The sequence below is a fragment of the Pleurodeles waltl genome, chromosome 6, assembly GCF_031143425.1.
Source record: "Pleurodeles waltl isolate 20211129_DDA chromosome 6, aPleWal1.hap1.20221129, whole genome shotgun sequence".
NCBI classification, from domain to species: Eukaryota; Metazoa; Chordata; class Amphibia; order Caudata; family Salamandridae; genus Pleurodeles; species Pleurodeles waltl.
Genome location: NC_090445.1, coordinates 1,685,791,556 through 1,685,808,452, shown reverse-complemented (window position 1 = coordinate 1,685,808,452; position 16,897 = coordinate 1,685,791,556). Strand labels below are relative to the sequence as shown.

Below are 16,897 nucleotides of genomic sequence, written 5' to 3'. Positions count from 1 at the left end.
CTGCTAAAAGGAACATTGAGTCACGCTCGAAGAATGAGCTGGACCCACACAAATTGTGCCAGATTTGCGGTCCTCAACAATAGGTGTTTGCCTTTCAACTCTTTCTGCCACCTACTGGCCGGTAAGAGATTATATTTGACAGGTGAGAGTTACCCAAATCTCTATCTTCAGGAGATCGAGAGACTAAATCCACTAGTTACTGGCACACAAGCCATAAACAGGCTCGCACACACACATGTAAACATTAACAACAAGCCAGAAGGCGCATTTATTCTTTGAAAGTATCCCCATTAGCAATTCAGGGTGCATAAACCTTCTCCCCAAGGTACATTCTCAAGTCAAAGAACATTTCACAATTCATCTAATGAAAGTAAAAATGTGCCATTTTACAGAGAAACATTTTCTCATATTTCGGTGCTGAAAAACTAACATTTTGTTCCTTGAAAATGATGGTGCCATTAGCATTTGAAAACTATATCCACTGTAATCCTAACTATCTTTAGCTTCCAGTTTTTCGATTAAGGAAATACATTCTACTTATGTATTTCCTAAATACGCTACACCACCTCTTCATCAAAATCTAATAAAAACTATAAACAAGTACACAGCTACTGTTCAAACTGACTCCCTCATTAAGTAAAAATCAAACGACACTGGTGGAAAATGTATTATTATTGAACAGAAATGATATGTCATACACTAAAGAGAAGTTGTAAATCATCTGTATAATACCATACTTCTGCAATGCAACTGGCTTGTGACTGCTCAATATCTACAAAGGAGAATCAGAAGCATAACATCATATAAAACTGACCAATCAACATAGTTTATTAACTTTACTTTTAGGCTTTGGAAGAGAGCACTATCTCACTATAGTCTTCTGACATAGGGCCTCGTTATGAGTTTGGCAGTCCTACTGCGGGACTAACAAAAGGTGTGGGCACATTGTAATACATGGTTCCTGCCAGGCTGCCCGGCGGTAAAAGAGCTGCTATATTGGGCTCGGCTTCTTTAAGGGAGGGCAAAGCAGACCGTGTGCATTCCGATGGTGCCGGGCAAGAGGGGCCCCTGCAGAGCCCATGTCATGTGCACAGGCAGTGCAGCCCCCCCATCCCATCTCCTTTGGCCCCCTGCTCTGGCTTTCCACAAGCCTTTCCATGAGGGGGAGCCCCGCCATGAAAAGGCTGGCAGAAAGTTGAGTAGTAATCATACTGGCGGCATGGAGTTCAGCGCTGCCCTGGCGGAGTACATGAGGAACAGGGTCAAGACTGATTTGCATACGTCTGGGTCCAACCTGGGGTGGCGTGGTGAGCAAAAAAACGATGGATTAAACCCAGATCTGTGTGACTGAGGGTGAATGTTTGATTTGCTCTGCATTCCGTCCATCATCTGGTCTTTTTGCATGAGTACAACTCAGGCCACTATCACCACGTCCAGAACCATGTTCCTGACAGGGACGCCAGTCTCGTCTGCCCGCCAGAGTTGTAATGCGGCGGTCTGACCGTCACCACAAGTTTGCCGGTCCGTGGACCACGACACTCGTAATGAGGGCAAAAGTCAGTGACAAAGCGAAAAGTAATAGGTCATAATTATGAAAAAAGGACAGGTTTCAATGGATTTTCTCAACAATAAATGGGTACAAATTATTTGCAGATTACTGGGAAGGCCAGCATGATAAGCTATTGAGAAGACTGAATATTGTGGATTTAAGTCTACTGTGATGAATATCTTAACACTTTTTCTGAACTGGACAAATGCTGTGATTTTAAAGAAAACAAACACTCATTGCAACTTTCTAGACACCTACCCATAATTCACAGTTTAAAAAAATCATTTGAGAATGTATTTCTCAAGTACCTAAAGTCAAACCCAAGAAAGCAGACAATATTTCTGGCAAGGGAAAGTTCCTTAAATGTCAGAGCAAATTCTAAAAATCAGTGTAGTATGATAAATGAACAATTCAAACTTTTGTCCAAAACTAGCATCACAATTTTACATGCTCATACTTTGCCGCAAACCTCATAAATAGTCATGCAGGCCAAAAAGTTCATGCAGTACCAGTTTTTCTTTGACACTTATGTTGGAAACCAAAATAAAAGACAACGGTGGCCTAACCCCAAAACAATGCAGCAGGCATTTGTGAGGCATTTCAACTAAAACAGTACCCTCAGAAACACATTTTACCAAATAAATATGAATTACACTTCGATTTGCTAAAACCTTACTAATGACAGTAATACTATCCGAAAATGTCCTTTTTATAAAAGTGATATTCAAGAGGAAAGAAAGCACAGGTGTTATGAAAGGGGCTCTCGGTACAACCTCTGCATTAACAGGAAATGTCATCCTCCTAGGATTATGCTAACTAAATATAAATAGCTAAATAAAATGTTGATTTCCAAACTGCATCACAAGAGAAAAAAATGCTGTGTTGGAAGGCAAATTCCATACTAACACCACAACATTCACATGTACCTACTATCACTGACACAACAACACCGTATGTGATCTTCCTTAGACTTTTCTACAAATACATTACAGATAAAGCCCACATATTTGTTCGAATTTAAACACAAGTGATATTGCTTCCTCCAGACGTGAACAAGTGTACTGCTAGAGTTCAGCCTCTCAGGGGCGTCCATCAATTTAGTTATAATGAAGGCTGAGCTCCTGTTTTTCAGGTCCCTGAATGAAACTTACAGTGAGTCACTCAGTGATACACCGGCTTCTCGCCTCCAATAAAAAAATAAAATAAAAAAAAAACTGAAAAAAGGATTCATCCCTTTAATAAACAATCAGAATTGAACGGCCCTTGCTGCGCACTAAATTACAGGCTTCAAGATGAAATACACCAAATTGTTTCAAAGTGCTTTTGCCAAGGTTTTCTAGTTCCAATGTCACATGGACACTTCCAAATTCGTGCACTTACTTGTATGTGTAAAAATAGGCAATGACTAAAACCGTCCATGAGAAGAGACGGAATATAACACTGTGGTACAATGCATACAATTTCAAATTTCAAAGTTATGCACCCTTCTTCAGGTGGGAGTACCAAACACAATGCAGGACTTATAGAATTGGACTGAATTATGAAACGAACAATGCGCTTCCTCATTGCAGTTTTTAATCCAGGAGACTGGCACTGCCATATGAGGCAGACTGCATGCCTTCTAAAGTGTACGCAGCGCTCCCTTTCAAGTTGCAGCATTAGTTCAACCCAGTGATAAAGACATGAAAAACGTCTACTTATAGACTAATTGAACACGGAAGCATTTCTTATATGCACAACAATATCATGCAGAGTAAGATCATGGGCATGTGATAAAACGTTTGTTGTGCAGCAGCTCAAACCATGGTACACAATGAAGGCTCCGAGAAGAAAAGGCACCAATTCACCAAATCAATTCAACTCTCTCAGATAGCTATTAAACCCTGTGTTGGTTTTACAAAAAGAACAAAACTGTCACTTCTCTTTCCACCATCAAACAGTCTCAAAAGTGGCTCTCACAAACACCATCTTGGAAGCTCCAGGTGCTACTGGCAAAGACGAGAATGTGGGGAACATGTCCTAGTTCACAGAGGCATATCAGTGAGTTATCTCAACGTCACCCCGTTACTTCGAGGAATTTCCCACAAAAACACAGGGTTTTAACGGACACAGTACAATGTGCAATAAATGCAGGAGCAGATAATAGTTGCTCTCGAAAATAGTTTCAGGGGCCAGATGTAGGAAGCATTTTGCATGGTGCAAACTGCGAAAATTGCAGTTTGCGCCATGCAAAATGCTCATCGCAACGCTCGTTCACAATTTGCAAGTCAGTACCGACTAACAAATAGGAAGGGGCGTCCCCTTCCTATTTGCGACTCGCAGCACGAAGCTAAATTGCTTTGTGACCGCAAATGCGGTCGCATAGCAATTCGCAGTTACCACCAGTGTCACACTGGTGGTAACCCATTCGCAAAAGGGAAGGGACCCCATGGGACCCCTTCCCCTTTGTGAATGTTGCCAAAAAGGTTTTTTAGAGCAGGCAGTGGTCCAATGAACCACTGCCTACTCTAAAAAAACTAAACCAAATGGTTTCATAATTTTTTTTATTTTGCAACTCGTTTTCCTTTAAGGAAAACGGGCTGCAAAATAAATTTAAAAAACTGCTTTATTTAAAAAGCAGTCACAGACATGGAGCTCTGCTGTCTTCAGCAGGCCAATATCCCTGAGAGTGCAGGGACTCGCTATGGGGTCGCAAAATGCGACCCACCTCATTAATATTAATGAGGTGGGTCTTTGCGACCCCATAGCGAATCGCAGGCAGTGTCTGAGACACCGTTCTGCATCCAATTTTGCGAATCGGAAATTGCGAGTCGCACCGACTCGCAATTTCCGATTCGCAAAATCAGAACTTGCTACATCTGGCCCCAGGTTCTTTAGCGACACTCAGGAGCTCAAAATAACAAGAAGCTCTGAAAGAATGATCTAGATCAAACTTGTCAATTACAACCTAGATTAGGGAACTAATTCTGCCCAAGAGGTTAGTTAGGAAGATAAAATCTAACATGATCCTTTTTGTTCCTCCGACTGAAATCATACGAACATCGCAATAAGAGAAGTCATAATTGTTTATCCCCAAAAGCTGCCATCTGGGTTGAACATAAAGACGCAATACCCTATGTGACATGGTGTGATCAGCCCTTTGGGTTTTGTTCACTCGACACTTCAGTCTATGCTTCCACCTCAAAGTCCTCAGATGTCAACATGAAGTAAAGCTCCAATCGTATACTATCCTTTGGCAGGTCAGGCACTTTCCGCATCAAACCCTGATAATCTGTCAAGCAGACTTACACAATAAATGCTGCCAAGATTTTAGGCACCAACTTTTAGTCCTTCTTTCTTTCCCACACCACACCTCCCTGCACAGCACTAAGTAATCATTTTGAACGGTTTATAAATAGCTCCCCAAGCCCTGCTTCTTCCAGATTATGGAAACTTACTTTCACAAAACTATATTTGGATGGGAAATGTTACTTCACACTTTACTATAAGAAAAGTATCTATAAACAAGTGACTTACTCCAGCTGCACTGACACCTTTTAGACAAATCGACTTGCACTAGTGGGACACTGAAGAAACAAGGGGGAAGAACTCTGACCCAGGAGGCGCATGTGTTCTCAAGCATGAGTCTCCAGCATGTTAGATACATTTTGCTTTATAAGATTTTCTGATTCGACTACAGGCTCTGCACACTTGCCACCTGTAAGATATTCAATATGGCAACATGCCAAGCTGCAATGGAAATGGATAAAGACCATGAGACAACGACCCTCCTAGACATTGCTACGTAACAGTCATAAACAGACAGCCTTTCAATTTTTCAGCGTTCTTCCAAGGCCTCATTATGGAAACCTGAAATTTGTTTTCACTTCTAAACCATGCAAACCGCTATTTAGATAAACAAAGCTGATCAAAACTAAGGTGCGCGAAATTCACGTAATTTGCTATCACAAACTTCCCGCAAAAATGCATGCAATTATGGAAAATGGAAACCTGCAATTTCATGCTATTATTTTAACACAAAATACATTGTCGCATCAATTTTCGACAAAAGGATGCATTTGAATTTCAAGAATGTGCAAAAAAAAAAAAAAACACAGTAAACAGCTACTCAGATTCTACTATTCCTGTGCGTTAGCTGTACATTTTTACTGAAAATGCTGTGTAATTATGTGAAATGGCATAATTTTATTTAATAAGCGTAACTAGAAATGCCGTAAATTAAGCCAGCATCATTTAAATTTCACCTCTTAGTTAAACCAAATGAAAAAAAATAGCTTTCATATGTAATACTTTGCTTAGATTTTGTAAGCAACATGTGGCAAATAAAACTAAAGCAGCACAGTTTGAAGCAACACTGATGATGGACTTCGGAAACCAGAGGGCAAAAGTTGTTGATGGAAAGGCTATCGAGATCCCTGTGGATAAGAGCTCACTTTGTCTCATTTTAGGTGAAAGTAATTCTGGCCACTCTGTTTTTACTTTGCCTCTCTCCCGAAGGGGGAATTACAATAAATGTCACATTTCATTGTACCGAAAAGGTAAGCCTCCACCGATGTGCATCATGCCTCAATGCATGTAGGTATAAGCATCGTACGCTAGTTTTTGGTTAAGCACAAAAGTAGATTACCATAAGCAATTGGCTGAAGACACAGCAAGCCCTAAAGAGAGGCCTGGGAATAATGGGGTGACAGGAAGTTGTGCACAAGAAAAGATGGTCTCAATGGATATCTTCCAATCCAAGCCAATGATTACGCATAGTGAAGAATGTAAACCTCTCTTACTACATTACCAGCCTTTAACACACGAACTGGGGACATTATTATATGCATTCATTCACAAGATCTGCATCCACAATTCTAACAAAATAAAACATTAAAAAAAAATGTTCAGATGAATGGTCATCACACCGTTTCTCAGCTGGGCTATTACCTTGGACCACCCATGAAGCATTCCTTAGACACATTTCAACTTTCAATCCAGGACAGTGAGGGAAGCTTGCGCTGCTGTTGCCTGTGCCGCACCCATTTTGGTATGAAGGCTCTCACTGCTACAACCTATACAGATTCTCTTTTGCGTGTGGGACATGTTTGCACTGACTCAGCTTCTATAAATGTTTGGTGTGTGACGAAGACTGTCCAGCTGAGGTTTGTGTATGTGCAGCTTGGTAAATCGTGAAATGTTTCTAAATAATGAAAAATGTCTTTCTTTGTTTTTGCATCTTTACTTGGTATGCTACCATTTTCCATCACCCTTACAAATCTAAGGCCGCAGCAGCAGATCGCAACCAAACAGTTATAGATAAAGGGATCAACGTGGGAGCTTGAGATCCCTGCTACGGTAGCAGAATAATAGCTTTAGACCCCTAGGACGAACATAATGGTGCAGCTTGGATCCCTGCCGAAGGTCCAAACGGACAGCTTGAGATCCCTGCAACGATGCCTCATTTCTGATGCATCAACCCAACACCAATGCACTCAATAAAAGCACTCAATTCATATGAAACAGATGAGATGAAACAGATAAGATGAAACAGATAAGATGAAACGCTGAGCCGGAGGCACGCTGAAAGTGCCACAGCAGACAATTATTTAAAGCATGTCACAGAAATGAAACTGATGTTAGTGGGCTTCACAGCACTTATACTTTCTCCACTCTACTTCAGCATTACGGCGTCAAAACTTTTAAAAGTCTGACCTCGTGCCACAATGCAAAAAATCGATCTAAAAACACACAACTTTTCAGACATCACTGTGGGCGACGGATTCTCAAGCTCCATCTATTACAATTACGTGTCATAGGCTTTAGGCAAGCCTAATGTGGTCATATCAAGTTTAGAAAGCTATTCAAAATAGAAGGATTGACCTTTTTCAGATTCCATGACTCAATTTTTTTTTTCAAATGATTGAGCCTTATCAGCATTATCTGTGTATCCTGTCATCTTGTCAATGCCCAAGCTGAAGAGTGAGGGAGAAATAGCAGTTATTGTCCTGCTGCATGGGGACTATTCGCATCCATCTACATGTCCTTTAAGCAGACATGCCCACTGTGTCTGCTTCATGTTCCTGCTCTCCACTCTCACTTAGCTAAGAAAGGCTTAGCAAGCATGCACACAATAGGTTGCATTGCTCTGTGCTCAGAGCATTAACAGCTGTTAACCGACCACCCTGCACACACAGGGCAAATTTGCTTTACTTTCCTGCCCTTTGGGAATGTAAAATAAAGGCACACAGAAGTTAATGCCAGTATTCCAAAGTTTATGATTGGCAATGTCAATATTACACAATGCACGACAACAGTATTTACTGCTCACAAACTTAAGGCCAGATCACAAGAGAAGTTGACTTCCTGGCTGTGATTACAATAAATTAAAAGGGACAGTGTTTCTGCACCTGGGTTTTCAGGGAGCGAGGGCACCAGACCAGATTTTACCAGCTGGAAAATCCAGCCAGTTAAATCGCCCGAGGGATGGACTGCAGTGCAGCCGAGCCACGCTCCCTGTCCAACCCTCTACTGAGGCACGTGGGAGCAGAGTGGAGATTAAAATGCTCTCCTGTGCCAGGCAATATTCTCCCCTTCTGCCAAGCTCAACCTTACACCTGCTTTCTTGCAGTTACCGCCTGCTCCTAGTAAGTGGTAAATATATGCATTAAACCACATAGAATTGAAAATTCCGCAAAGAATTATGGCCAGTAAATTAGAGCCCGTAACTATTTCCTATGGTCAGTGAAGCATAAGGTGATATGCGTTAACAAGCTTTCCACTGCCACACTACTACTTTCTCTGGTCAGTGAAGAATAACCCATGAACACGTTCTCCATTCCCACCCTTTCTCATCTATGTCCCTCAGCTGGAACTGAGTACTTGCACTTCTTTATTTTTGAAAGAGAGAGTACCTGCATTTCTCAGTACTGCTGCAACATTTTTAACGTGAGAGCATCATTCAGCACTTCTCAGGATCAAACAGATGCTCCAGATAGTGAGTGCCTGAACTTCTAGATTTCCACATATTCCTTGGTTGGCAACCCCCAAAGCAGCTACCCTCCCTTAGTGCTCCTGCTCCCACTATAGGATAAATACCCACTCGGCAGCTCCCTACTGCCCGCCAGCCATCTGTGAGGCATGTAGCCCCCTGCAGGATGCCACATACGCCCCCCACACTCTGGAAACATTATCCCTCGCTAGGGCGACGAGACGTCCCGGGTTATCCCAGACAGACCTGGTTTCAGAGGACTGTCCCAGTGTCCTGATACTTTTCTTAATTTTAAATACATGTCCCAGTTTTTGTGACAAAGGTCAATTCATCCTGTAAATGAGAATTATTCTTGCTCAGGCAACACAGGAGGAGGTCGACTGCATGCATGCTCAAGACGGAGGGTGGTGGGGCTCAGGTTAGAGGTCCTGCCATATCAAATGTTATATAAGTGTAACGCATAAATGTGTGATTATATATATAGTTTAGATATGCAGTTTGTAGATATAGTTTGTATATACAATATATAACTATATATGCTACACATTTATATAACCACTATGTATAATAACTCGATGGAAGGACATATAGGTGGATACCAGCACACGCCATGTGCCGGTTGTAAAATTTGGTCACCCTAGCCCTTCCTGCACCCCCTCTCCCCCCCTTAGCACCAATAATAAAATTAAAAAAAAGACAGCATGCCCCCCACGAATACATTTTTGCCCTGAGCAGCACCCTTCACACCACACCCCCTTTGCTCCAAGAGTGCACTCTCTTCCCTCCCCCAGTGAAGCGCCCCCCCCCCCCAAGTGAAGAGTGTTAGCTCCCCCCCCCCAGTGAAGGGTATTAACTCCCCCCACTCTCCCAGTGAAGGGTATCCCCATCCCAGTGAAGGGTGTTGTCTCCCACCCCAGTGAAGGGTATCCCCACCCCAGTGAAGGACGTTAGCACCTTTCAAGTGAAGGATATCCCCAACCCACAGAAGGTTGTTGGCTCCCCACCCACCAAGAGAAGGGAGTAAGCTCCCCCCCACTGAAGAGTATGCCCACCCCACTGAAGGAAGTTAGCTCCCCCAGCGAAGGGTATCCCCACCCCACTAAAGGGTGTTAGACCTCCCCCCCCCCCCCCAAGTGAAGGGTATCCCCACCCAAGTGAAGGGTGTCAGCTCCCCAGTGCCACCCCCCCCCCCCCCCCCCCCCCCCGGGCTGCGTGCCTTGGGTAGTGAATCATCGCCTCCCAAGGGGTCTCCCCACGCCCCCCCTCCGCCCACGTGAGGCCTCCCTCGGTGCCCCCCTGTCACTTGAAACTCACTGCCCCCGGGCCCTGACGGTACCCAACAGCAGCCCCCACCCCCCCCCAAGTCAGCGAAGGATATCCCCTCAGCAGGCTCTCCACCGCCCCCTCCTCCGGGCCCGGCTGCTGGTGGTGCTGCTCCGCCGCCTCCTCCTGCGGTTCCTCCACAAACTTGTTCTCGTCGAACTGGTCGATGTCCAGCTTCCGGAAGCGCGAGGACAGCGTGTTCTTGGCCATGCCGAGCCGGGAGCGGGGCGCCGCGGCGGGCGGAGGGAAAGGAGCCTGCGCCGGGGCTCTCACTGTCAAGCCAGCCCTGCGAGGAGCGCGCCACCGGCCGCGGGAAGAGGCTGGAAACAAGCCACGCCCACACAACGACGGGGGGAGGGGGCCGCGCCGGGGATCACAGGGGTAGAGCAGGGCTGGCTGACATAAGACATACCGGACGGAGAAAGAGCTCGGAAACAAGCCACGCCCACACAACGACGAGGGAAGGGGCTGCTTAGAGGATCACAGGGCTAGAGAAGGGCTGGCTGACACACGAGACATACCGGACGGAGAAAGAGCTCGGAAACAAGCCGCGCCCACACAACGACGGGGGCTGGGGCAGCGTCGGGGATCACAGGGGTAGAGCAGGACTGGCTGACATAAGACATACCGGACGGAGAAAGAGCTCGGAAACAAGCCACGCCCACACAACGACGAGGGAAGGGGCTGCTTAGAGGATCACAGGGCTAGAGAAGGGCTGGCTTACACAGGAGACGTATCGCTAGAAAGGGCTCTAAAACAAGGCGCGCCCACACAACGACAGGGACGTGGGGTCAGCTTCGAAGATCACAAGGACAGAGCACGGCCTGCTGACACACGAGACGAATCGGCCGTAGAAAAAGCTCTGAAACAAGCCCCGCGCACACAACAAGGGTGTTAAGGAGATGCCTGGCCCGACTACAAGTGAGTAGCCTTTATGCCCAACACGCTACACCAGCTATGGAAAGAGGCCCAAATGATGCCTTTATTCCGCAACAACAAGTGGAGACTACAAAATTAATAGAATTGATCGACAGATACATTACACATAGCTGACAAGTTTTCATCTCCTTATGTGTAACATTTCCATGTCTTCAGTATGTTTATGTGTGACATTTCAAATATTATATGTTGCGCTTCTGCGTGATGCCACGGTGCAAACAATGCAAACCCCTTATGTCCATGTAATGAAACATTTCTCTCCTTTCATGCATGCCAACATTTTAGAAGAGTTAAGTGGGAGATAAAAAAAATAAATAATAATCGGGAGAATGGATTCCCCCTCATTCACTTGCATTGAAACAGAGGCAATTTTAGGTGGGGGACAGCCATAATAAAGCCATTTTTTGCTTCGAAAATCGTGAGTGTCCTGCCTGAATTGGGTCTATTGGCACGTATGTCTTTTATGCCATATCATATACAATAGACCTTTACAGATGTAACCTTCCTGAAATGCATATACAAGTTCAGTAAGCTACGCCCCTTTACTTAGAATCATCCTGGAAGAAGATTCAAAATGTTAACTGAACACAAGTTATCGTCACGCATTTTTTACTTATATAGGGAAATGTCGGGAATTGAATAAGGTGCCTAGGTAGGCCGAGCAGTGTTTGGTAAGAGTTACTCTGCACACCATGAACAGAGAAGCTGTGAGCGAAGAACTACAGCACAACAAGGTGTGTTGCGGTTCGGAAGCACAGCCAGACTCGGTAAGTACATAAAACTGTGTATATTCCTGAAGGAAACACAGGAGCCACCTTGAACGCGTCTTTTTGGCTCACCGCCGATCGTCCACCCCGAACCCTGCATTCGACATTCCAGTCCATCCCGAGCCCCGCATTCTACATTCCAATTACACTACACATAACATACCATCTCTTCCCCTTTTTTAAAAAATAAAATAAAAACAACAACCAACAAATAAATAATTCATTAACTATTAGAAGAATACGAATGGACACATTTCTGATCTACACACTACCTAACCATACCTGTAAGGAAGTAATGTAAAGGAAGCAACAGAAAGAGAAGGAGAAATAAACATGAAATAATAACAAAATACATCCTACATATTTTTTTTATTTTTTTATAACTCTACAAAGAAGAATAAAGAAAAAAAAACTTTGTGGAGTTCATGAGAAACTCCACCGAAAGGATAGAGAGTCTTAAACCACGACATTTCACCCATCTGACCTTAGTTTCCATGGTAAAAACTTTTCCCGGGTAGACCTAAGTAGACACCCTTCCCCAGAGTCCATGGCTGTCCTTCGAGTACTGGAATTAAACAAATCTTGGACCCGTATCATAGGACCTCTACAACAACCACTTTTACATTCCTCACTACTATCACACTCACATTTAGCTGCTGGAGAAGAGTCCTTGGATAACTTCACAACCTTCGATAAATTCCACCACCGACCTCCATCAACCATTACCGCACTGCCACAAACTTTTCTCACCCTAACCGGTTTACTGAAACAAGCATCACCTTTTTTAACAAACATACTTTTTTTTATTCGCACTAAATCTCCGGGGCAAATCACCCGCAGTTTGGTGGCTTTAATCGCATCAAATCTCTTCTTCATACATTCCTGTCCTAAATCCACATTTTCCCACTTGTCAACACTCTTCCTTACACTCATTCCCTTGTTTTTCAATGAACTTGCTAACCAGGACGGTAACAAAATGGAAGTTGGTTAGCGACCTCTTAAAGCTTCAAAAGGAAACACCTTAGTCAATGAATGAGGTGTGGAACGATAAACCCACAACATGGTGTTAACTGCCTCTTGGATGTCATAATTATTGTGTCTAGCCCATTTTATGCAATCCCCAACTACTTTATTCATTCTTTCAACCAAACCATTGGTTTGGGGATGATATAGAGAACCATTCAAATGCCTAATGTCAGACTGTTGTAGAAAAACTTCCATTTCAGAATTAACAAATTGTACCACATTGTCAGAAATAATAGCTTCCGGGAAACCCTCGCGCATAAAAACCTCTTTAAGGAAATTAACTGCATTGGTCGCTGATGGAGTGGCGTAAAAACGAACCTCTGGCCATCTACTGTGATAATCCATGAGAACAAAAGCATAACGCAAATTGTGAGGGAGAAAGTTTAATGGCCCAACCATGTCAACGCCAAGCTTCGACCAAGGTCTTTCTGGAACATCAATAGGGTGCAACGGCGGCATACATACTTTCAGCCCCTTCTCAGCAGTATTACAAATCACACATCCTTTGACCACATCATCTACATCTTTATCCATAGATGGCCACCAATAATTCTCTCTTAATCTCCTTTTGGCCATAGTCGCCCCAAAATGACCCTCATGTGCCGAAGTTATCAAACCAGAACGAATACCGTAAGGAGGAATACACCTCTCACCTCTCAAGAGTATCTGATCTTCTATAGAAATCTCATCCGCAACTTTACAAAATGGTTGTAAAGGCAAGGAAACATTCTTTTCTTTCGGCCACCCATTGATTACAAATTCTTTAACTTGGGCTAAAACCGGATCATCACGGTCCGCTACTTCCCAATCAGTTCTACTGTAAGCCTTGCACACCGGAAGATCCACAATGGCAACAAAACAATCTTCACTATCATCTTCAGCATCAAACTCATCCAACTCCTCAATGGGTAATCTAGAAAGGAAATCAGCTCTTATATTAAGTTTACCAGGTAAAAACTTAACCTCTAAGTCGTATTGCAACAGTTTTGTGGTAAGGCGAGCAATTCGCGGGGTGGTATAATTAGTTTTGTCACCACTCAGAATATAAAGTAGCTGTTTGTGATCAGTCACAATCACAAACCTTCTGCCCCAAATATAACTTCTGAACTTTTCACTTGCCCAGACACATGCCAATAACTCCTTTTCTATTACGGAGTAATTCAACTCTGCTTCTCTCAACACTCTAGATGCATAACTAATAGTGGCTTCTCCTAGTTTAGTTTCTTGGACTAGTACGGCACCTAACCCATACTTACTGGCATCAACCATTATCTTACACGTTAAAGGGGGATCATATGAACGTAGTGCTTTAGCATTGGTCATTTTGGATTTCACTAAATCAAACGTGTCTTGACAATCCTTGTCCCAAATGAATGCAACCCTATTTTTCAACATATTGGACAAACACTTCATCTTGGAGGCGTAATTAGGAATAAACCTGGAGTAAAACTCACACAATCCCACAAAAGAGCGCAGCTCGTCCTTATTTTTTGGGGGGGGAACAATTCTGAACAGCATCGACTAGTCCAGGTCTTGGTTTGACACCCTCTGACAAAATAACATGTCCCAAAAACTCAATCTGCCTCTTCCAAAATTCACACTTTTCATCTTTCACAACCACACCATTATCCTCAAAAATCTGTAAAACTAACTTAAGCACCATGTCATGTTCTGCTAACTGTTTGGCAAAAATGAGTACATCATCCTGGAACACCAAGACCCCCTCAATTTCCCTCATTAGATGTGACATGATGTGCTGGAAAACTGAAGCTGCTGAGGCAAGACCAAAAGGCATCCTGCGAAATTGAAAACTACCAAAAGGCGTGTTAAAAGCAGTATAATGTCTAGAGTCTTCTTCAAGGACCACCTGGTGATACGCTGAAGCTAAGTCAATCTTGGAGAACCACTCAGCACCATCGAGTTTCTCCAACAAATCATTAATTCTGGGCAACGGAAAGGAGTCAATCCAGATCTCCTTGTTCAGACTCCTTAAGTCGACAAATAAGCGCATTTCGCCACTGCGTTTGCGAGCGACCACAATGGGAGACAACCACAGGCTAGACTCCATGAGTTCAATAACCCCAGACGATTGTAATTTTTCCAATTCTAGTTTAAGGTCCTCCCTCAAGCTGAAGGGAATTGTTCTCAATTTATCTTTAATGGGAATGGTGCCCTGTTTGATTTTGATTCTATGTTTGAAGCCCTTGATACATCCCAATTTTTTCTCAAACACACTGGGGAACATCCTATGCAGGGTCTGCAGATCTAAGCCACCACAATCTTTAACTACCATTACCTGCTCGCTCGTACCCGGCCTCAACACCATACCGAAGAGGCCTTGGTGGAACCAACCCAAAATGTTAAGCCCCTTGACTGCTACATACACTTTTCCCCGGATCTTGCGCCCCTTGAATTTCAAAATATCTTCAATGAAACCCTCAAGTTCTATCCTCCTGCCTTCATAGGAAACTGGAGCTCTGTCAGGTGGAAATAATTTCCTAGAACCCCATGTCTTCTTAAACAAATCTGACGTCAACATGGTGATACGTGCACCAGAATCCACAAGCAGATGTAGCATTTTGCCCCCTACACCAATATCTACATAGGGGTCTACACATTCCTCAGGATTCCCTGGGATAGCTTGTTCATCCGTGACCACTACAATCATATCACGGAACTCACTCTCCAAATATTGGTCTGATACCTCACTGGCTTCACACACACTGTTAACCTTGGCATTCTTGCTCACAGCACTTTGACACACCTTAGCGAAGTGGCCTGTACGACCACATTTTTGACACACAACACTCTTTGCTGGGCAACCCCTAGAGTTCTTTGCATGTGGGAAATTTCCACATCTAAAACAAATATTGTTTCGTTTGAAAAATTGATTGCTCATAGTCTTATGTTCTTTACGTGTAGAAACAACGCTGACACTGACTTTCTCTTCTTCCTTGCGTTGAACCAATAGTTCCTTAAGAGATGCTTGAGCCAGTTCAGTGCTCTTAGCCTGCTTGATCACTTCTTCTAGTGAAGGGTCCCCCATCGTAAGTAGTCTTTGCTGAATGTGTCTGTCAACACAATGCCCTATAAGCTGGTCCCTGATGAGTTGATCCCGGAGTGCACCAAACTGGCATTGTGCACCCAATTTCCAAAGTGCACTGACAAACTCATCAATAGATTCACTCCGCAACTGGGTCCTCTTGAAAAATTTATGGCGTAATACGACAAGGCTCGGCTGTTTGTCAAATCTCAGAACAAGTTTTTTTACTGTTTCCTGATATTCATCCAACTCTTCGCCTTCCGCAACTTCGATATCCGGGAGATGTTTTAATGTTTCTTGACCTTCAAATCCTAGGGAGTGTAATAGTAGAAACTTTTTCCTTTCAGGTCTGTAACGTGAGGCCCAAATAGCCCCTAAATAAGTCTCAAATACGTCAAACTATTGAGACCATAACACAGGTGGTTCTCCAGGTGACTCTAAAAATGGTGGAGGAGCAGTGACAGATTGCATAGTGCAAGGCACGTTATTTCTTTATTATTGATGTACTATGGATTATATATTATGAAATAGAAAGAGTCAACCACTGTCAAACTGTACCCCAACTTTATAAATTCAAATTAGCTGTGAGGATGCGGTAAACGGCATCGTTTTTGGGAGAGCCGCTTCAATTATAGTCACCAAAATCAAACGTGTAAATAACTACGAATGCAAAATGAATAAAATAACAGGTTCGGCAAGATTTCCTTAAGTTGCCTAGCAACAGCTCTACAAAAGGAGGCTCTTCCGTATGATAAACAGAAGCCGCGTGAAAGACGTGCAGGGAGTACGCACACGCACACTCTGCTCGCATCCAGTGTGCTCGCGCAAGAAGAATGTTGCTGCACACGCAAGATTAAAATGTGGGCAAAAGTGAAGAAACACGACTTCCGATGAGGTCATAGGCAGAAACTCACCGCTTCCCAAAGTGACGTGCAGTCTCCACAGTCGTCCATGCCGCGTTGGATTAAGGAAGGCGTGCAGCAGACTCGTGTAGGTTTTGAGGTGGTTCCAACCGCTCGTCGCCAAAATTATGTTGCGGTTCGGAAGCACAGCCAGACTCGGTAAGTACATAAATATGTTTATTCCTGAAGGAAACACAGGAGCTACCTTGAACGCATCTTGTTGGCTCACCGCCAACCGCCGATCGTCCACCCCGCATTCGACATTCCGGTCCATCCCGAGCCCCGCATTCTACATTTCAATTACACTACACATAACAAGGTGTAGTGCACAAAACAGCTTCAGTGAAATGGCACCAAATCAGCAGGTCACTGGGTGGA

At 43.7% G+C, this 16,897-nt stretch overlaps 1 protein-coding gene across 1 annotated transcript in view; it reads right to left on the bottom strand.

Moving 5' to 3' along the window:
- Window positions 1-10,228, bottom strand: part of ARPC5L (actin related protein 2/3 complex subunit 5 like) — a 50,892-nt gene extending 40,664 nt beyond the window's left edge. The window contains exon 1 of the mRNA XM_069241736.1: window positions 9,898-10,228. Coding sequence (XP_069097837.1) covers window positions 9,898-10,052 — 155 coding nt within the window. The 5' untranslated portion in view covers window positions 10,053-10,228. The remainder of the gene's footprint in view (window positions 1-9,897) is intronic.
- Between the last annotated feature and the right edge of the window lie 6,669 nt (window positions 10,229-16,897).